The sequence below is a fragment of the Xenopus laevis genome, chromosome 4S (genome assembly GCF_017654675.1).
Source record: "Xenopus laevis strain J_2021 chromosome 4S, Xenopus_laevis_v10.1, whole genome shotgun sequence".
In the NCBI taxonomy this organism is placed as follows: domain Eukaryota; kingdom Metazoa; phylum Chordata; class Amphibia; order Anura; family Pipidae; genus Xenopus; species Xenopus laevis.
This window is the reverse complement of record NC_054378.1, coordinates 61,878,771-61,902,205: the sequence shown is the minus strand read 5'-3', so window position 1 is coordinate 61,902,205 and position 23,435 is coordinate 61,878,771. Positions and strand designations below refer to the sequence as shown.

The 23,435-nt window shown below is 36.8% G+C and overlaps 1 protein-coding gene across 3 annotated transcripts in view; it reads right to left on the bottom strand.

The window, feature by feature from the left end:
• Positions 1-419: 419 nt before the first annotated feature.
• Positions 420-23,435, bottom strand: part of slc44a5.S (solute carrier family 44 member 5 S homeolog) — a 73,923-nt gene continuing 50,907 nt past the window's right edge. For 2 of the 3 annotated variants that reach the window (XM_041561325.1, XM_041561326.1), the window contains exons 11-22: positions 22,307-22,438; positions 21,343-21,442; positions 20,390-20,482; positions 19,200-19,287; positions 17,647-17,909; positions 14,963-15,057; positions 14,042-14,145; positions 13,886-13,959; positions 13,050-13,120; positions 12,013-12,101; positions 10,026-10,110; positions 6,350-7,959 (exon numbers count right to left, since the gene is read on the bottom strand). In XM_041561325.1, coding sequence (XP_041417259.1) covers positions 7,847-7,959; positions 10,026-10,110; positions 12,013-12,101; positions 13,050-13,120; positions 13,886-13,959; positions 14,042-14,145; positions 14,963-15,057; positions 17,647-17,909; positions 19,200-19,287; positions 20,390-20,482; positions 21,343-21,442; positions 22,307-22,438 — 1,307 coding nt within the window. In that variant the 3' untranslated portion in view covers positions 6,350-7,846. Of the gene's footprint in view, positions 1,619-6,349; positions 7,960-10,025; positions 10,111-12,012; positions 12,102-13,049; positions 13,121-13,885; positions 13,960-14,041; positions 14,146-14,962; positions 15,058-17,646; positions 17,910-19,199; positions 19,288-20,389; positions 20,483-21,342; positions 21,443-22,306; positions 22,439-23,435 lie in introns of those variants that run through there. The other variant, XM_018260725.2, reaches the window with a different exon arrangement.

The window sequence follows — 23,435 nt, the reverse complement described above, 5'->3', positions numbered from 1 at the left end:
CTTAGTCGCAGATTTTCCATTAGAACTGCCAAACCCCAAGGGTAACCTGGGTTAGTAAGGTAAGTTTCTGTTTCATTTACTATGATGGGTCCTGGCATCAACCCAGCATCATAATTCCTCTTGCATGTAACTAGAATAGCTATGTAGACTTTTCAGGGTCTGATTTGGCCACCAGGCAGCTAAACTTGCATAATATACACTGACAAGCCATGGGACTACTAAATTAATAGCACAATATGCATACTCTCATATAATATATTCCTCAATTGTATCTGGAACTCTTACGGGGGAATGTAATAAAAGTCGGTAAAGGAAAAACTACTTGCAATGTGAAAAGTTATGCCTTTGCGCAAACATATTTTGCTTTGCGTGAATTTAATATAGCTTTTGCGAACACGGAAACTGTTTGGCGACCACTTCTGACAGTGGAAGACCGTTTGCGAATTTTATAGTTTGTGCCAATGGGCAGTCAATGTAATAAAACGTCTTAATGAAAAAGACATTATGTTTACTCGAAAAGATTACGACACCTTCCAGCACTTCTTAAGAGTGCGCAATTACAATTCGCAATGCAATAACAGTTTAAGGAACAATATCACATTGGGAGATGTGGATTTTTATTCTTATTGGTGCCAATTGTTTTGCTCTTTGCGACTTTAATTACATTACCCCGTTAGAGGGTTAAAACAGTGCAAAATTACACTTTAAATCCAATTGGGCTCATTTGCTAACACTGGGCTTATCAAACGTTTGCTTCTATTGCTTTACGTGCAGTTGGTCTATCAAAAACAATCACTGATTGGTGTCCATTGTTATTGCTCAGATGGAATGTTCCCAATGTTAGTGTATATATCCACATAAGTATCCTTTTTGTAGAACATACAGTATATCCAGTTGCAAACCTACAACTTCCATGTGATCGGGCAACAGGTGGAGATGTATACTGTACATTCCTAATGTAAAGCATTATTTAATAATCTTTTCTAACCATTATTTTGTTCTACCTTATATTCATAAAGTGCAGAGCTTAACAAATAATAGCACAGCTGCCCTTGATTTTGAAATTTTTCAAAAGTTTTCTCTTTCAGAAAAAAATCTATATTAATATTATCATTATATTTATTTTCACCTCCATGTCTGTGTTTCACATACAAAAGCCTGTGAAGTAGACTGGTGGCTGCAACCCTAAGGCACTTGGTATAATACAGTTACAGTAATATTTGCAATTGTATCCTGAAACAGTATTTACATTTTCTTAAACAATTTGCAAAACAGAAGATTAAAAAACTATTCGGTGCATAAACTCTAAAAGTCCTCATTTCATAGGTCCATCAATATGCACTGAATATGCTATTCTAAACATTGACCAACTGATACAAAGCTCCTTGCTTGAAGTCTGTTCAGTGTAGCGCTGTTTCTGGTATAAAATATCAACACACTCAAAAGTTACTGAAATTTCAAATATTGTCATTAAAGGTTTACATACATTTGTATAAAAAAAGAGTTTTTACATTTTACTGTGTTCTGGGCTTGTTTTGTTTGTTCAAGATCTTCAGAAGAGTTTTATTCATATAAAATGGTTTTTCAGCAGAGCCATCATTTCTCTCCAAATCTTCCACTGAGAACAAAAACCATACATGGTAAACAGTTCATCAATAGCAACTGGTGCACAATAGTGATGTGCGGGCCAGCCACATACCCACAGGTTGGTTAGGTTTGGGCCGACCCCACACCCCCCTTTGCAGGGCTGACCGGGCACCTTCAACTGCCGGCTTCCGGCTTTATAGACGCATTCCCGCTTGCCCCATCATCAGCTGTGCGGGTCGGCGCGGGTCTATAAAGAGAAGCCGAAAGTTGTGCTCGGGCCGGAGTGAGGGCAGGTATGGATCGGGAAAAACCCAACCTACACATCAGTAGTGCACAATGATCACAGTGATAAAAATACACAATCGGATTTCTTTTATGTCATGTTTCACAATTATATATAAATACATGCTTCAATGAGAAATGTCTATAAATGGTTCTGGTGTGTGCTGTACAAAGTATTGTAAAACAGACACTAGAGGGGTTATTTACTAAAACTCAACTTTTTCCCACTTATTTTCCAAAAAAAAAAACAACCAAACCCGAATCCCCTTTCTTTATCAATAATACTATTGATAAAAAAAATCAGTGCAACAAAATCGAATGTCAATTCGAATTGTGTGACTTTTTCAAATCGACGATCCGAAAACTTTTATCAGATTATCGAACGACAACCAGTGCAAACAGCCTGAAACTATAGAGAATCCTGAAGGTAATACAACAGGGCCATAACTATAGAGGAGGCAGACCCTGCAGTTTCAACATTTATTGGTAAAACAGGGCAATCTCTCTATGTTGTGGGCCCTAAAATTACTTTGCCGTGGGGCCCAGTAACATCTACTTAGGCCACTGTAAAAAACATTTCCCAATTGTTAAAGGGGCCATCGACTTCTACATGATTTAGACAGGTGAGTATTTTCGTATTTTAATGTTTAGCAGCTTCAGGGCATAATAAATCTTGCAAAATTTTAGTTTTTTTTTTTACCTCTAAAAATTTTAGTTTTTTCCCTTTCAAAACTCGACCAGAAAAAAATCGAGGTTTAATAGACCCCTAGAAGTAAGGATTCCTTTTTTTGTACTCCCGTACCATAAATAAACAATTCTTTAAGGGGATTAACGTAAGACTTTAATTTGGTTGTGCTGCAGTTGGTTTCACATTCAAGTACAATGGTTCCCAGCAATACAAAATTTGGTTTCATTTGAACAATTTAAACGAGGATTCATTGTGTAGACAGAAATATATCCTTTTTTGTACATCTTTTGGTAGGCAGACTATTAGTTTTGGTATATGAAAACACCATTATACTGACAGTCACTGTGAAATAAATACGGCAATTCCATAAAGAAAAAATACACCCCCTTTTTGATGTGAGCTCATTCACTTGTAGAAAAGGTGCATAAACACACATGTGAACTTCATATATAATTAGGTTGTTTTTTTTTTTTACACAAACACACCCGATTTCCAAAAGGAAACTATGATAACTCCAAACAATCTATTTCCCAAGATCCCTTTTGCTTAAAGTGTAATGCAACTCGCTCCCTCAATTTGTTGTGATGTGATAAATTCTGGGATTTAAAGTCTCTCTGCTCACTTTACAAAGGAATAAAGTGAGGGTCTTGGGGGAGAACTGGCACACAGACAGACTAGCATGGGTTCCTTTCAATCTGTGGAATCAGATATTAGTGTAAAAATATATTTATATTTACTTCTTGAAAGTTCAGATAGTGTCTTTTTCTACATAAACCTAACTGAATAAGCCTTTGTCAAAAAGGGGTATATTTTCTCTTTTTAAGAACTTGTCCTATGTGGAAACATTGTTAAACCCATGGTGTAAATGTTTCTTTTTTTTATCAGCTAAACCAGTTCTGAAAGGAGATTCAAAATAGCCTCCATCAATAGAAGTAAACAAAGGCCCCCAACCAGCCCTATAATCTACAGAATGCCAGTCTGGGCCTTAGGCGAACTCTCGAAAACTAAGACTAAAAAAAAATAAAAATAAAATAAATTTTATATATATATATATATATATATATATATATATATATATATATATATATATATATATATATATATATATATATATATATATATATATATATATATATATATATATATATATATATATATATATATATATATATATATATATATATATATAGTCCATAGAATAGCCAGCACTCACGAAAAATGGTTTAAATTGCCTGGGTGCAGTCTCAAAATTCAAATAGTAACCAACAAAAGGATCCGCACTCTCAGGTCTTAAATATAGTATAAAAAATGTTTTATTGTTCAATGCGAGACTATATATATATATATATATACCTATTTTGTATACAAGAACATATTTTCGGTAATTCTGTAGGCACTTGCAGTTTGTTGCAGCCCTTCCTTCTATTATCTCATTCACTGAAAAATAAACTTCCTATAACGAATATAGTTTATATAAGATAATTTTGTGACATTCCATGTGCAATGAAACATGGATTAAAATATTTTCAAATATGTGCTTTGTTTTCTACAATTACATTTTATAACTCGTGGCAAGCTGCCTATAGACATAGGGGTAAATTTATCAAAGAGTGAAGTTCCGCCACTAGAGTGAAATTCCGCAGCTCTCAATTCTTTTCTATGGGATTTTGAAAGGCGTATTTATCAATGGGTGAAAGTGAAAGTTCACCCTTTGATAAATATGCCTATAAAAATCCCATAGAAATGAATGGAGAGTGGCGGAATTTCACTCTAGTGGCGGAACTTCACTATTAACTTCACTCTTTGATAAATATACCCCTTGGACAGTATCACACAAGATGCACACAAAGAGCCAGATTCAATTCAGCGAGAATAACGTTTTCTCTCTAAATTGAAATAAATTATCAAACTCTGTGAGTCTAAGTGGATTTAAAAGTTGGGTATAGCCTATAATGGGTCAATAAATTAATAGATCTAATCATTTGGACCCTGGCTAAAGGTCAGAACATAAGGGCCAATGCAGCCACTACATTAATAGCTCAATATGTTCCTAGCCTGTTAGAATTTTTAGTTCATGCATAAAGTACAGTCCTCTTATGAGCTGGGTTCACTGGGTGCCCAAACAAACATGCAACAAAGATGGTATAGGCACAAGATATTTGGGGTGCTCAAGTCTGCATCTTCTTCTTTATCCTTTGTTCTCCTTTTACATTTGGTGTGAACATAAGCTTGGGGTACTATAGGTGAACTATAGGTGCCTCAAATATTTTAGAATTACTGTTCCCAACATTTTTGTATCGGTTGAACTGTTGTAGGAATTGCTGTAGATGGAGTGCTGCAACATGCAAAAGAGGGCCTCTCCAGGATCAATGCTTTCATCAGTTCCACTATACAGCCCATAAGGAAAGAGCTACTGCTTTGCTTGCACCAGTACTTGGAAAGTGAAATTCTCTCAGTTCTCAATCTCTTAGGAAAATATTTGTGATTGAGGTATTCTTTGCATGGATCACTATGCATGATGACAATTAGTATTATACAAAATAATGATGGCCTCCTATGCACATTACATATTTTACCCATTTAAAAAAACAAAAAACGGTTGACCATAAAAATGTTGAATACATACCAAAATGAATTTTGGCAGGAGAGACAGGATGTGATTCAGCTTACATAACTTCTTTGCTTAAATTACCTTTAATGTCATGAGTGGCCTAGAGTATGTTAGTATAATACATAAGGCGTATGGTTTTGAAACCCTCAAAGAGACTTTATATGTTTTAAATCTGCACTTAAAATACAAAAATGTTGAAATTATTGTACATGTTATATTTGAAAGTTGTTACAGTAACCACAACATCCAATATCACTCATATTAAAACTATAGTCCTACCTGGCATTAAAAAAAATCTGTATATTTATACTGCATCTGTAGGATTACAGAAAATAGATTATGACTTGAAACCCCAAATCACTGGGGTGTCAATTTGTTTGGCACTCACCACCCCTCTGATTCTATGGGTTGTTTTACAACAAGCATCTTCTCCACTACTAGCAAGATGTCAACAGTCAAAAACCAATATGATTCATTTCCACCCTCTGTGTGCATATGGAGAAAATGCTGATATGACTTGCTACTGCCCAGTGTGTACAGTAGAAGAAGGAAAGCTACTGAAAGCAGTTTATTGCCAATAGATTAGCCACAATAGTGCAGGTTATAAGACTATATTTATTCTGCAGAATAATTTACCATATCTGAGTGAAAAACTCTAGCAGGGCCACTCCGGCCATGAGGCAAGGTGAGAATCTTGCCTCAGGCGGCACGGAGTGGCCAGTTATTCAAGAGCGATGCGGCGCCTCCTCCACCCGCTCCGACGCTGGAAGTTAGAAGACCGGAGCAGGAGGGGGGCAGCAGCCCCTGAAACATGCCTGAACTCTAGAAGCTCTCTCTGTTTGTTTAGGATAGCAGCTTCCATATTAGCTTGGTGTGACATCACTTCCTGTCTGAGTCTCTCCCTGCTCACTCATAGCTCTGGGCTCAGATTACAGCAGGGAGGGGAAGAGGAAGGGTGGAAAGGGAGTGGAGGAGGAGCAAACTGAGCATGCTCAAGCCCTAGCCCTGGAGGTTTATGCTGAAAACAGGAAGTCTGATACAGAAGCCCATGTATACACAACATAAGGAAAGAAATGCTGTGTTTCTTTTGACAGAGGACTCAGAGCAGCATTACTTTGAGGGTTTACCTATTTATTTATATAGACCTTTCTGATAAAGCTTACTTAATTTTAGCCTTTCCTTCTACTTTAACCCAGAAATTTGGCTCAACTAGTGAAGAGCGCTCATTCAGGGTCGGACTGGAGCCTTGGGAGCCCACCGGGGCTACAAAACAAGGGCCTTCCTGGCAGTCCCGGGGGCCCCTTCCCAATCTTAATACTCTCTGGGCCAGTGCGCATGCTCAAAAGATGTGCCACGCGCACATGTGAATGCTGTGGTGGTGGAGGTCTTTATGGAGTAGCCAGGGGAGCAAGTCTGGGCCAGCAGGAGCCCATGACAACTGGGGCCCACCGGGTTTCTTACCAGTGTCCCGCTAGCCCATCCGACACTGCACTCATTCCACTACCGATGCTGCCCCCCCCTTTGACCTGCTCCAACCAGAGCCGGGCCAGGCCAGCCAGGCGCCCTAGGCAACCTGTCTGGCCCAGCGCTAACTAAGCATGCACATTCACAAATTGGCACTCATGCGCACTGTTTAACGATTGTGCGTGCATGCGCACAATGGATCGCTCTCATGCGATATGCCAAAATGGATCGTGCTCGTGCACGCTTGCACAAAAACGGAGCGTGCGCGTGTGCAGGAGAGCAAAAGATGGTAAAAATGCAGCAACAGTCAGGGAGAGAGGGCCCGGACATAAGGTAGGAGACAGAGAAGGTACGTGCCTGGTGCCCCCCCCCCAGCTTTGCGCCCTAGGCATGTGCCTACTCTGTCTACCCCTAGTTCCGGCCCTGGCTCCGACGGTGATGTTTTAAACATGGTGTGGGAGAGGGGGGGGGGCAGGATCTGGGCTGATTTCAGCAATTTAAAGAGAGTCCTGCCTTACTGAGCCGCTACTTAGAGACATGTAAATGTGAAACATGAAAATAATTGAATATGTAACTAAAAAGCATAATTATTAGCGGTGTACTATTTAAAAACAACTTTTGAAAACTACCCTTTAAATCTGGTAAACAGAGGGAATAATTTTCAGTATCATACCGTCATCATAATAAACCATGGTTCAAATATAATGTGCAAATGACAAGAGCTGCTTATTTCTACAGGGGGCCACGTGGAGTTGTTGGATCATGGAGGAATCTGGAAAGCTCACATCACAGTTTCAGTGGCTGTCCTGTGAAGTGCAAATATTAGCTAGCACCAAACATTTATATAAAGTCACATTGCCAGAGCTCTCATCAAAAAACAAAACGCTTATGGCTAATTATATTAATGTACCATTGTATCAAGTATTTTATGAAAAAGAAAAACATTTATTTAAAAAAAAATGCTGTTCCCTTATGTAGAAATCAGCTTTATAAAAATATTAAAAGCATTTTTTAGGAAAATCCTTTATACATTGAGAGCTTTGTGTTAATAGGCACTAAAAAAAATGCTGATTCACTATATAAAAACGTTCTGCTTTGATGAATCCACAGGTTCCGATTGAAAATCAAAAATTTGTGTCAAACCTTCATTAACCTCCTATGGTTTTTAGTTATTGTGTTAAAAAAAAGTGCTTTTTGTTAGTGTTCAAGATCAATTAACTCTTTGCCTTCTTTGAGCTTATTTCCTTTTTCCCCAGAATCCTATGTAGGTTAGGTGACATGTAGTAAGGTTTCGAAGAAGAGCCATTATTCCTTTCCAGATCTTCGCCTGAAGATGCAATAGTGCAGGAGCAAGCAATAGGGATTGGGAGCAAGTAGGAAATGGAGACAGAACAGAGAGCAGGTGAATAAACGTGAGAGTTTCATAATAAAGAACATATTGCACTAGAAAAGGGTTCCACATTCAAATTTTACCCCTAACAAGAATTTTAACAGTAGCCACATTTGTTACTGTATATTTTTAGAAGCAAAATTTACAGGTTCAGAAAACAAGCAGAGCAAAAGCCAAGGATATTTTTACACAGTCCAACTAACTGGCACCTTCCAGAAGGCCATGTATTTATAGCACAAAAGAACTGTAGCATAGGGTGGTACTTTAGGGATATAAAATATTAATTCCAAAGATCTGAAGAGGACGTGGTCAAACCAACACAGGAATTTTACTGTTAAAAAACTGTTAAACTGTTAAAAAACTTCAATACATGTTACATATGAAATGAAAAATAAAGGCTCTGAATAAATCTTTGCTTGAAGAGAATGTACAAGTAATTTTGAATGCAATACAGTAACAAAGTGCTTCAGGATTATATCCAGCATCAAATCAGCATAAATCCCTTTTAGCAGGTGTAAAAGCCAAGAAAATGTAATTTGTGTAATTTTGCCCAGTTAACAGATTTATTGAGATGGTGTAAGTGAAGAATGAATGTATAGCTTAGTGCAATGCCACCCAAGATTTTCCATAGCATGGGGTAAATATCCATAGCTACACTTTTTGGGGACAGATACAGTAATAGCCCAAAATATTAGCTCCTTCACACTTTTTTAAAACATTGCACCAGCTGTGCCCAAAAAAGTTAAATTTTTTTTAAGATATTCTCCTTTTATTTTTAGTAGAATACCCGAGAATTGCTGGGGAGAATAACTAAATCTTATTCCACACTAAACAACTAAAATGGACTGGACAAAACAAACAGAACCTTTCAGAAGCATACATTCCACCAATCTGAATCTCAATTATACAAGTCCATCTCCAAACACCCTAATGTGTCCACCATACACAAAGTTATTAAAAAATTCTCCCTAGATGTGGCCTCAAGAGAAAAATTGATCAAGTTTTGCAGAAAAAAAGATTCAAATTGTGGTGAAAGAATCTGATAGATTCAAGCTGACCCTCAGACATGTGGTACAACAATTTCAACTCATGCCATCAGTCACCAACTCAATGAAAGAGAGCACTTATGAGGGGACATGATTACAATTTACAAATTCATTACATTAAAGTAGGTTTTCTTTTTTCCCCACAGAAAAAATCAAGGAACCATAGATCACCCCTTTAAATTAGAGCAGCGGTCACCAACCATTTTTACCTGTGAGTCACATTCAAATGTAAAAACACATGCATTAAAATAATTCCAGGGGGTGTCAAATAAGGGCTGTGGTTGGCCATCTGGTAGCCCCAAATGGACTTGCAGCCTACTAGATGCTCTTGTTTGGCAGTGCACCTGGTTTTTAGGCAACCAAGTCCAGGATTTGAAAAGAAGCACCTGATTTGAGGCCACTGGGAGCAACATCCAAGGGATTGTGAGCAACATGTTCTCACGAGCCACTGGTTGGGGATCACTGGATTAAAGGAACAGAACTTTCATTTGAAGCAACGTAGCTGTTTCTTCACAGTGAGGTTGTGGAATGCCCTACCTGGTGATATTGTGATGGCAGACTCTTGTTTTTTTCAAAAAGTATGAAGAAATATCACCTCCCTCCCTTTCCTCCTAGCAGCCTAACAACAGAACAACGGGAATGTAACAATAAAGCAGCTCTCTGATAGATACAAGAATAGCACTCAATAGTAAAAAATGTGTCAGCTTGCCCATTCACCTGTGCCTCTGTATAAACACTCCAGTTACTAATATGTCTGCTGGTGTTGCATTAGAAAGTACTGGGCCCCAAGAGGGTATTAATGAATATCAGCAGCACCAAAGGTATGCTTTTCTGCCAGTCAGAGGCAGCAATGCAACTGGTTCAGCCTCTGTCATATGTCACCTTTACACCATTTTCTTCTGCTTTACCCACTTCAATCCATGTCTGACCAACCCCCCCCAAAAAAAACATACTTACAAAAACACAGGAAAAGCGTGTCAACACACATTGCATAGACACTGAAGAATCCATGTGCAATCAAGTAGGACCCGAGGATAACTGTCTGCAATGAAAGAGATGTAAAATGAAATGGATATTATGAAATGCATTTACTGTACCACTTGTCTACTGTATTTTGGGGCATCATCTGGCCGATAAACTTATGCAGACATAGTGGACATGTTTCGCAAATGATTTGTGTGCATATATGAAGTTAAAACCTGCAACAAAATGCCAAATCAAGTCCGTTACTTGTGGGCTATCTGCAAAAATGGTATTTGGCCAGAGCAGAGAATGCAGCTATGGGTTTAGGTGCAGGTCAGCAGAATGGGTGGCAAAGAAGGATTCTTTACCTCACCTGCCACCTTACCCCACCCTCTAATTTCCAGTTTCTGATGACATCACTTCTGGTCTACGATGACATCACTCCAGTTTTATGGTGGCCAGTGGGTAGCAGGCTGCTTGTGAATAAAGCAGTTGTGGGCCTGATTGAGAAACTGGTTAGTGTGGGTAAAAATGCAGATTGTGGGTCCGGGTGCATGCGGCAGCTCGAGCTGATTAAACTCAGGTAGGTGTTTAACCTGCAGTCTATCCTCATTCTGATCTAAGAATTGGGGATTAAATTGTTTATAGTCAAATCTTTACACTGGCCTCCATCCCTACGTGACAGCTGGGGAGGATGGAGGGAAAGGGCTGTCATTTTTCTTTAAAATAAATGCACACTGCATAGGCTTCTAGAAAGTAGGTATTGTCAGCATCACTGTAATATTTGAAGCACCCCTATAAAATATCTAAAATTATAATTATTACAACATTTCAGAGGCAGGATTGCCCAGGACACACGTCTATAAAACAAATGACTAGTAGAACTAAGAAGGTGAAACAATAGAACTAAGCAGAGTCACAGTACAGGCTATGAGATTTGAAATATCCAAATAAAAATACTCAACTCACACGCCATCTTGTGGTGAACAGAAGAATTTTCTCTCTCTTAGCAAAGACATTTTGATATGCAAGTTTTTTTCTCATTGGCATATCTATACATTTTTACCACATTATTAGAAGATGGAGGTTGTTGCTGCAGGACACCTTACAATGGTCTATAATTGCTGCAACCCATTTTAAGATTAAGTATCCCATAAGTGTCAAAAAAAGACTCCCAGCCAAGTAGTTTGATGAAGATGCATAGCTTTGCTCGATCTGACAGCACTTGGCAAGGAGTGTAACACTGATTGTGAAATCTGTGGTTGTTAAAGACGTTGCCATCTTAAAGGGGTTGTTCAACTCCCAAACACCTTTTTCAGTTCAGTTGTTTTCAGATTGTTCACCATAAACAAAGACGTTTTTTAATTGCTTTGCATCTTTTTTTTTTTTTTTTCCCCTCTAGTGTTTCAGTCTGGCAGCTCAGTGATCCAGGAGCATTTGAACTGTTACAATTTGCTTCATTTAGTTGATACAATTAGTAGTTGATACAATTAGTTGATACATTACTCAGCAGTATCTGTAAAATATCAGCAACTATTGTTTCAATTCTGACAGCTGCCTTTAATGACACTCATGGATGTTCAGCAGGGACAAAGATAACAAATGTATCAACTAAACATATCAGTTTAGAACAGTTAAAGAGTCAGCGACCCCCTCCCACTCGCAGAGCTGCTTTAAAAATTTAGAAAAATAGAAATTAATTATTAATTCTTTCTGGTGAACTATCTTAAACCATGCCAAAAATCCGGGCCTGATGCTAGTCCTGTTTGTTAGTCAACTAATAACTAAACATTTTGCCCATGTAATGATAAGAAACCAGTCAAGAGAAGAGGCTCAGCTGTGCAGAATCAAGGTACCCTCTAGTTCTGACAGTGTCTGATTTACATCAAATGTTGTGTTCCATGTATAGATTTGCATTCCTGCTACCATTGTTCAACACAGAATCCTCTTTCATTCAAGCTCATTTTAAAGACAAACTTACCAAAAGAGGTACCCAATAGTAATTTAAAGCTGGAGCTTCATCTGTAAGCACTGGGATTTTTCTTGTGAAGAAGAAGAAAGCAAGCACACCTATGCAATCAAGAAATGCAGTGTTAAATGTAGTGGGGCCTGCCACTGGATTCTGTTTAACACTAAAACATAAATATAAGGAGCATTTTTAGGTCCAATTGGTTTTTTTTGGTAAATATTTGTATTTTTTCAGCAGGTCCAATTTTTTACATTTTATGAAAGCTTTTCCCACCTTTCCTCTGACACTTTTTTCTCTGATAAATCTGCCACAGACTGTTTGTTTGTAGTGGTCTATTCACTTGGGGGCATATTTATCAAGGGTCGAATTTAAAATTGAAAAAAACAACCGAAATTAAGTCAAAGTTTTTGGTCGAATAGGTCCGTTTTCGATCGAATAGGTCTGTATTCGAATTGTACGAATCGAAGGAATAGCGCATTTGATCAAATTCGATTCAAAGTTTTTCCAAAATTTTTTTTCAAAGTCTACCAATTGACTCCAAATAGGTTCTAGGAGGCCTCCCATAGGCTAAAACAGCAATTTGGCAGGTTTTAGATGGCGAATGGTTGAATTTTTAGAGAGACAGTAAATTTTTTTCAAATTTGAATCGAATTTGGACTATTCCCTAGACAAAGTACACAAAAAATAGCTCAAAATTCTAATTTTTTTCATTTGAAAATTCAACTCGACCTTTGATAAATCTGCCCCTTAGATTTTCGGCCAGATTCAATTAAATGCAAAAAAAATATATCACTGTTTATCCTGTGAAACTCCATTGAAGTCTATAAGACATTAGGACATTATGCTAAAGACTTCGCAAAATGACTCATCAGACCCAGTTTGAAGATAGATACATATCTCTGGAAATGAATTGTAGCATATGCATAAGAATTTGTAAGCAACTGAATATGTAACCATAGTGCCATGCATAATGTCTTTAACTCCACTGATATGAACCATACTAAAAGGTATACATCAACCTTTTTTTATCAATATAATATTTTACTTACCAACAGAGCCAGTCACAAATACTTTCCCAAGAAATAATAGAAAATCTGTTACTTTGTCCAATACTGCAACTCTGAAAATAAACAAGAGGGGAAAAAAGGCTGTTAGATATTATTTCCCTGAATGCAAGCACTGCATATAAATAACCAGTCAAACTTTGTATTCATGAATTAATTGCATGTAACATTATTCCACCACGGAGAGAAATCATGTGTTTTAAAATTCTGCTGTTGTAGGCTGTGCTGTATTTATACTTAACTGGTTCCCCATCTTGGAAATAAACATAGCCTTATTAATCATTAGGGCTCACTAGCAACGTCCCCATGTATACTGCAGAAAGGTATAATGGGGACTATCCCAGGAAGAACAGGTTTCACTGAAATTGTAGCTGCATTAACCCCTTTTTGCTTTAGGTATGACTATTTTTATTAGCGATGGACCGAATCCACTATTTTGGATTCGGCTGAACCCCCGAATCTTCAGCGAAAGATACGGCACAATACCGAACTGAATCTGAATCCTAATTTGCATATGCAAATTAGGGGTGGGAAGGGAAAAACATTTTTTACTTCCTTGTTTTTTGACAAAATATTACGTGATTTCCCTCTCCACCCCTAATTTGCATATGCAAATTAGGATTCGGTTCGGCCGGGCAGAAGGATTCGGCCGAATCTGAATCCTGCTGAAAATCCCGAACCGAATCCTGGATTCGGTGCATCCCTAATTTTTATATGTGCAAAAATAGAGCAAAGATGTTCTTTTGTATAACTACTTACTAGCTGGACTTTGGATATTTACTAGCAACAATGACTGCATAGATCATATTATTTTTACTTACCTTATAACATTTCTCATAAGTAGAAAAAAAGCATCTTTTGCTGAAGTACAGAAGTTCTTGCCATATATAGCAATCTGCAGGAAACGTGCAGCCAAGAATAAGTATGAAGTAATGTGGTTTAACGTACAAAGAGTACTGACAGGAATCTATACCCACCATTATATATGTATTTCGGTTCATAAACTTAATGAATTTTTCCAAACACCAGAAACAGCATTTCAAGCAGCATAGTAAGAACTTGGCAAAGGAGTTCTGTGAAGCTGAGCAAAAACAAAAATGTAATGTAAAACACATCAGGGAAGTAAGTCATTGTGCTACAAATATATCTGGTGGGATGCATGGAAATTCTTTTTCATTTGCTAGCCTATTCCTCACCAATTAATGAAAACAGTGTAAAGGGACCTTCCTGATGTTAAAACCAGTGCAAGAGGTAAATAATTTATAACAGTGGTCCCCAACCAGTGGCTCATGAGCAGCATGTTGCTCCTCAACCCATTGGATGTTGCTCCCAGTGGCCTCGAAGCAGGTGCTTATTTTAAAATTTCCATGCTTGGAGGCAAGTTTTGGTTGTATAAAAACCAGGTTTATAGCCAAACAGAGTCTCCTGTAGGCTGCCAGTCCACATAGTGGGCAGCTAGCATATAGCTAATAATATCCTTTATTTGGTACCCCAAGGACATTTTTCATACTTCTATTGCTCCCCAATACTTTTTTACATTTGAATGGGTAAAAAAGGTTGATTTATACACATAAAAAGTCCTGAGTAGTACAGAATTGTGCCCCATATATACTCACATTGAATATCTTTAAACATTCCCTAAGTTCAACAATATCGCAATATATATGGTTAGCTAATAGTTGGCATGAACTATATGAATTTACAAGCTTGATAGTTACAACGCCGTTCCCGCTTCTTTGGGACAACAAACAGAATGGAGATTTGACTAATATATATATGGAATTTAAAAAGTAAAAGTAATAATACATGAATTTAAAAAGTAGATCTTTCCTATCTTTATTGATGTTAAAATGCGTACAATGATCTTGCTCAGAAAGCAATTTTGTCCCATATTTTACCTTTGAGTTTGTGATCCAGATATTCTAAAATGATTCGGATGAACTGAACAAGTGCAAGGATTAGAGACCCGAGTGCCAGGGATCCTGTGTGGTATCTGTTACAGCGAAAGGTGAAAAATGAAGTTGTTCGTCTGACTTTCAACACAGAAATCACTTAAATAGTAAGGGCAAAGTCACAAAAAAACATGGAAAATTGCAGAATTATGGTGAATTGTCAACACTTTGAGGCCTATTTATCAAAATTCGTGTTTTAGTAATTTTAGAGGTTTTTTTCAATCTCGATTAAACAATTTTAAAAAGCCATGAATGTCTACATATATTAAACGATCCAAATATAAAAAGCCTGTACAAATAAAAACGAGGAAGACATTTGAATAAGAAAGCCTTGGAATATTCTGAATTTTTTTCATGCATTTACAAGCCAAAAAAACAAGCCAAAAAAAATGAAAGCCCCTAAAACTCAGAAGAACAGTAATTAATATTTTACAATTTGATAAGGACAACTCCCACTGACTTTTACAAGACCTGGACAGCTTTAAGAAGGTGTAGTTTTGCATTAAAGTTTTTTTATGCTGAAAAACTCTACCTCGGCTTATACTCGGGTCAAGCGCAAAAACGGTCGCCGGCGTCCAAGAATAGTCTCCAAGAATATTCGCCGGCATCCAAGAATGGTCGCTGGCATCCAAAAACGAGACGCCGACACCTCCAATGGGAGCAGAAACCCTCAATTTTTTGATTGAAACTTACCAGAAGCTGCTGCATTTCTCACCCTCGGCTTATACTCGAGTCAATAAGCTTTCCCAGTTTTTGGAGGTAAAATTAGGTACCTCGGCTTATACTCGGGGCAGCTTATACTCGAGTATATACGGTACTTTCAGACAATGCAGTATTAGCAACTGACTGACAACATTGTGCTTGCTGCAACTTTCCCTTTACGAATATTTCCTGATCAATCCCCTGGGTAGCCATCTACTCTACAGAACCTTAAATATAAGTGGAGCTAAACTCAGCAACTTCGCCTCAGATGTGACAAGGTGCACCTACGCAGATAAATACTTATCATTCGGATTGTAATTTATATTTATGGGCAGATTTATCAAAGGTTGAATTTCGGATTTAAGTGAATTTTTTTTATACCGAAAAAAACTCAAATGGAAGGCTATTAACATATTTAAATGGTTCAACTGGCCTCTTTCATTGACTTGTAAATGAACTTGGCAGGTTTTAGGTGGGGAATATTGGAATTAGAACTATTTACATGGTCGAGGTATGATACATTTCACATTCAAATCAACATTCAAATTGGGGGATTCAAATTCAAACGTGTAAATTTTGACACCAAAAAAAAAGTTAATTATAATTTACTAATTTATTCTACCCTTAATAAATCTGCCCTTTAATGTTTCTGTAGCATAGTTTCCCAGAAAGGTGAATTTGCTGGATTTATGTCTTTTTAGCAATATAACTTACTGTCTTACTATATTTATATTGGGCAATCTCTCTCTCTTAAAAGCCTTAACTGGCGGGGGAGGATCTAGGCTCCAGAGTGAAACCAATGTTCTACAAACACTGAATACAGGTAATGCTATTATGCAGAGAATTGTCTTTTTATATTATGACCTGAGAATAAACAAGTTAGGGACCGCCATATGGGGTTTACCTTGACGTGGTATGGTGGCTTTTCAACTTTATGATCATAACTTTGTAACTAAAAACCCCTGTTTTTGTAAACACATGCACTTGCATTTATACTGAATTGCTTATGAGACAGGGGCCCAGGGAAGTGCATTGTAAGTAGCACTTCCATTATACTTAAATATACTTTGATTTAGCCTTAGGAGTGCTTCCACAACCCCCCAATTTTGTACATTGTATTAGCCTGAAGCTGTGGCTTAGCTTCATGTGGTTTTTAATAGCACCCCATACCCACCCCTATATACTAATGGTGGTCCTATGCTTTTAAATATGGGCGTTGGTTTGGGCAATCTCTCTCTCTTAAAAGCCTTAACTGGCGGGGGAGGATCTAGGCTCCAGAGTGAAACCAATGTTCCACAAACACTGAATACAGGTAATGCTATTATGCAGAGAATTGTCTTTTTATATTATGACCTGAGAATAAACAAGTTAGGGACCGCCATATGGGGTTTACCTTGACGTGGTATGGTGGCTTTTCAACTTTATGATCATAACTTTGTAACTAAAAAACCCCTGTTTTTGTAAACACATGCACTTGCATTTATACTGAATTGCTTATGAGACAGGGGCCCAGGGAAGTGCATTGTAAGTAGCACTTCCATTATACTTAAATATACTTTGATTTAGCCTTAGGAGTGCTTCCACAACCCCCCAATTTTGTACATTGTACATTGTATATTTAAATATACCCTGTGTCTTACAATATAGAAATATTTATATATAAAATACACCGCAAAAAAGATAATTGATTAACATACATTACCTTAGCTTTCACTGGTAACTGTTAGTGCTACTGGCTTTACATACAAATCTCATCTAAGAATGTAGAGATATAACACAAAATACAGTAGCTTTAACCCCTTTAATGCCTGTCTGCAATACTAACAGTTATACTAACTGTTTCAGGACAGCAAATTCCAGAACATAAAACACAATACTGCAGTAAATAACACAGCTGTTTGCACCAGAGTGAATTCTATTGGTCTCACCTTATTGCTCTTCCAAATGAAGAAAAGAGAGGGCATGCTGGAATATCTGCAGGCTTTTTGAAGGCCCAATAATAAGAGGCAAAGGCACCAGCAAGGGTACACTGACCCAATGCTATAGAAAAGTTTACCAGCCATAAAAATATAAAAACATTACAGAGCTGAAAGACCAGTATGTATTGGTGGTAGAAGCTTTCCCCACCATAAAATGCAAAAGTGCACTGGGCCCCTGGGCACAGTTTAGTCACATTGGTGGTATTGAAGGTCTGAAAAAAATAAAACGGCAAATAAAAGATTCAGGTTAATTTATACAGTAGATTACTGCAAACTGTTGTATGACAGTCTTGATTATATCTAGTCTAAGGCTCAAAGAAGCATGTCCAGTCCTATCCAGAATGTAAATGAGTGTTTACATGTTAAACAGATGCCTTTGCTTTTCTCTGCAGTTATACTAGTATATTTTCCTTCCTAACTATATTTTCTTAGATACAGGTATTTCAATAGCATGTTAACAGATTAAACTTTCCTCATCCTCATCCAAGTATCAATATATGGCATGCAAATCATGGCAATACAAACATGTGCTTTCATTTTCTTGCCCCTATTAATGTTATTCAGTCTATTTTCATGTTATCGGCATTGGTTCTATAACAAATCATAAAGGAGAACTAAACTCTAAAAATGAATATGGTTAAAAATGCCAGATTTTACATACTGAAATTATTGAACCATTTTAAAGTTTCAGCTTCTCAATAGCAGCAATGATTCAGGACATCAAAGTCACGGGGAGGGTCACCATCTTAGAAAGTGTCTGTGACACTCACATGGTCAGTGGGCTCTGAGCAGCTGTTGAGAAGCTAAGTTTAGGGGTTGTCGCAACTTTACAAGAAGAAAATTATGTTTGTCTGTAATATAAGATAATGCTACAAGGCAGATTATTAAATTCTGATGCTAGTTGCACTGGTGTCTAAGCCGACATGTAGTAATGATTTTGTATCAGCCTGATATTGTGAGATTTCTATTCTATGTGTACTGTATATTGTGAGTTGGCCCCTAAGCTCAGTGGGAGCAGCACAGAGCATGTGAATCAGCAGAAGAGAAGATGTGGAGCTACTGGGGGCATCTACAGGGGCACAGGTTTGTGGTTGCCTTGGGCTGGTACAGAAGCCCAAAACATAATGTACAACATTTCTGGCCTATTTCTTTAGTTAGGCTTTAGTTCTCCTTTATTGAAATATGTTTTGCATTTAAAACAAAAGAAGATGCAATGTTTAGAACTTTGTAGCATGTGTCAGACCTTCTCATGGGGCACAGGTAATGGTATGTTATATTATACCCTTTAGCGGGATTTGTTTGAAATGTAAAAGGACCCTAATGCACAACATATAGTCATCCTTCAGATAGCTATATGATGCTGCTACATGTTGACAGGTTCTTCTGTGTCAGCATAAACCATAGAATTCCTCCACTGACCCCTAATGTGAAAATATGCCTTCCTAAATTAAGGACCCATTTCAAACATTAAAACATAAAGCTGTCTTTAGAGATGCACTTACTTCAGGAATGCAAGTGATATCTGCATATTTGCACAAAGTTGTATTGGCCATCACTTTATATACAGGTTCACCTGAGGTAGCCATGAATCTGATGGCATCGACATTAAGGAGTCAACCATTCTATAAGCTTGTTTCATCCATTAATTTGTTTTAACCAACCCAAAAAATGTGTAAGAATGTTCTAGATCAGATTAACTTCTGTTCAATAATTTCCTGGTTCTACCTTGTTTATACAGGTTTAAGATCCATTATCTGGAAACCCATTATCTAGAAAGCTCCAAATTAACGGAAAGGTCGACTCCATTTTATCTAAATAATCCAGATTTTTTAAAACTGATTTCCTTTTTCTCTGTAATTATAAAACAGTACCTTGTACTTGATCCTAACTAAGATATAATTAATGATTATTGGAAGCAAAACCAGCCTATTGGGTATATTTAATGTTTATATGATTTTCTAGTAGACTTAAGGTACGAAGATCCAAATTACAGAAATATCTGTTATCTGGAAAACCCCAGGTCCTGAGCATTCTGGATAACAGGTACCATACCTGTACAATGAAGTTGTTATTGACAGGAGATTTAAGTAGGGGGAAAGCATTTACAAGGTAAGTGCATGGCCTGCACCTCAAACAGATTCACATATTAAGTGGTCCACACATGGGACAACACTGTTGTTATCAATGTATAGGATCAAATTACATGATGTTCCGGCAGGAATCAATTTGTCATTAAATTGCATTTGCATATTCATATGCAACTAACAGTAACAAAATCTATTTGGATGATTATTACATCATGTACAGTATATATAGTCCTATACTGGTAAATAGTGCATATAAAGGCAAATTAAGCCACAGTTGTGACACCCAACTGAATAAATCTACTTGTCTGGCCAATGGATTTTATGGCTGGATCTAACCATGTGTGGTTTGCATTATTGTTATCCCTAACTAGTTGCCTACATACCAGTACCATTAACTAGACAAGTAACTCCTATGAGCTATATAAATAAATGATGATGATGATGATGAACATAGAATTTTTAAACATGCATGTAGACCGCTGAACAAGAAAGGCCAATTGAAGTGTTTTAAAAGATGCATGTACATGACCTGTCTATATGTTTCATTATACAGAGATGTGTTTATAAATACATAGAAAATATATATTTTGACAAAAAAAGGATACACTGCAGTTACAGCCCAGTAGGAAATACAAATTGCTATTAGAATGAAGGTAATGATCGGATAGAACAGTGATGACATGATATATCCAATTGCCCTGTAGACAAAAGATATATAATGATTATTAAAAGCACGTCCAATAAAATATCTGACATTTCACAAAACTGAATCAGTACATACACTATCCATACAGAAAACTCTGTATGAGTTAAAGGATTGGCCCATGAGTGGGCACCTTTAGACGTAATATGCTGTATTTATAAGTGGGCTTTTTTTAAACATTGTTCGGTGATAAACCATTGGTCTCCAAGGTTTAGTCTGGAAAAAGGATAAATGGTTGGTTTTATTGAACATTGATTTCTTTAAGATTCTCCGAGGCATGAAAGTACCATGATCTACTCAACAACTAAAACGACATTCTGATATCAAGCTTGACACAAAGTAATAGGGGCCTGGATTACATGCACTTTAATTATTAAATTTGACTAGTAGTGAAAAGTGAATTATTTCATCGCATTAACCCCATTGAAAGGCTAATCTGATATTTTTTTGTTAGGACATGCCAAGGAAATGCGGCATAAAAAGATACAATTAGGGATGGGTGAATTTTTACGCCTTGTTTCGCCAAAACTTACGTCAAAACAATTTCGCGGCGCAAAATTTTTTTTTGACGCCAATAGACTTTAATGGGCGTCTGTGACATTTCACCGGCGGTGAATTTTTGGCGAAACGAAACGTGTCAAATTCACCCACCCCTAGATACAATCTAATTAAGGTAACCAATGATTATTTTTGCAGTATGCATGAAAATATGGAAACTGCCCTTTCATTTGATATCTACAGCGTCAGTTGTACATATAAAACTGTCAGTAACTGTTTACTTTTAACCGTCCAATCATCTTTTATAACAATCATATTTACAAACATTCCAACACTCTATTATATAATATCCTTTACCTGCTACCTTCTTGCAAAAGGGCAATTGCTATTCGGATTCTGTTTCGCAGGAAGATCAACATCAGTATGATGACAACTTCAACTATACAGAGTATTATCACTGTAAAGAAACAACAAATCAATTAAAATCACAATACAATCTTATATTTTGGGATTGAAGTAGGTTGCAAGCATACTGTACTCAAATACAGAATTCTACAGGATTCTTTTATCTGAAGTTACACTAAAGAATCCTTCCTCTAATTCTTCTTGATGCAGTTCAAAACTTTTGTTCACCCAGACACATTATGTTAGTCAACACCCAAGCTTCACCTATTTATAAAGGAAATTGCTTCCAAAATCATTACTATAGCTACAGTTGTCTGACAAAATCGCAATCTTTATAATGCCTTTAAAGAAAAATATTGTAGGGTAATAAGAACATTAGGAATGCAGTACAGGTATGGGGCCTATTGCCCAGAATGCTTAAAACCTGGGGTTTTCCAGATGAGGTTTTTCTTTAATTTAAATCTCTACACTAAATTAAATTAACCCAGCAAGATTGTTTTTAATCAATAAGGAGTAACTATATCTTAGTTGGGAATAAATACAAGGTACTGTTTTATTATTACAGAGAAAAAGGAAATTAAAGATTAGAATTATTTAATTAAAATAGAGTTTATTTGTGATGGCCTTCCGGTAGTCTATAATTTTCTGGAAAATTGGTTTCTGGATAACAGATCCGATACCTGTATTTGAAACTTTTATTCTGTTTAGAAGACCCACTCTGTAATGCTATATATGAACAGCAAGGAGTCAAAATCCATATCTGTACTCACAAGTAAATTACAAAGAACAGTGCCATTAAGTCATTAAAGGGCTCTGATATAAATCTATTAAAATATCATATTTTAAAAATTTAAAACATATAATTTCTATTAAAATGTGTACTAAATTAAAATGAAATAATGAACAGAACACTTACTGAATGCTAACCACGTTTGTCTCAGTTGCAAGTAAACCCTAAAATCTGTCTGTAAACCAATGTCATATATTGTTAAATCAGCTCCAGGAACGCCTTTCAAGCTGTCATATTCCCAAAAGCAGTGCCAGATGCCTGTTAATAATGACAGACAATGATAATTACAAACCATTTAAAGTAATAAAAAATGAAGATAAAAAAGGCAAAGCTGTTTAGAATACGTTCATTTACCAAGTTATTTTTCGGTGAAATTTAAAGAAGCTTAGATACTGTTTATTTTTTAACTTCAAGTAGGCCCTAAAAGATGATTTGTGGTTAAAAACAATAATCATTCCATGTTGTGATAATTAAGATATTAAATAAGGATGACAGTGTAGCATAACATCTGTGCTGTCTGAAAATTGGAAAATGGTACTAACCAAACTGTCTGTAAGGTACATAAGGTACATAATGTGGTGCCGCTATTCAAAAAGGGATCCTGTTCTCAGACTCAAAACAATAGGCTAGTTTGTCTGAGATCAGTGGTAGGAAAGCTTTTTGAAGGGTTAATAAAGGATACGATACTGGACTTGATAGCAAATCATAATACTATGAGTTTGTGCCAGCATGGTTTTATGCGTAATAGATCTTGCCAAAACTAACAATTTATTTTTATGAGAAGGTGAACAGGGACCTCGATTCTGGGATGGCAGTGGATGTGATCTACTTAGATATTGCTAAAGCATTTAATACAGTGCCACACAGAAGGTTACTGGTTAAATTAAGGAATGTTTGCCTGGAACATAGTATTTGTACCTGGATAGAGAACTGGCTAAAAGATAGACTACAAAGAGTGGTGGTAAATGGAACATTTTCTAATTGGACCAGAGAAACCAGAGACGATTCTCCTGGGAGTCTTATGCCGTATGATTATTTCTCAATGGTTGCCTGTAGTAGTTCCCTCTAGGTTCAAAAACAGAAGTACAACTCCTTTTTCTTTCCTTGAATACTCTGGAAGTCAGCATTCTTTCCCAAGAGACAAGGCATGTTAGTTTTTAAAACTCATTTTACTTGTAAGGTTTCAAATTGCTAACTTGTTTAATTAAGTTAGTAGAATATTTATTATCAGTAATTGGTAAGTACAACCCTAAGG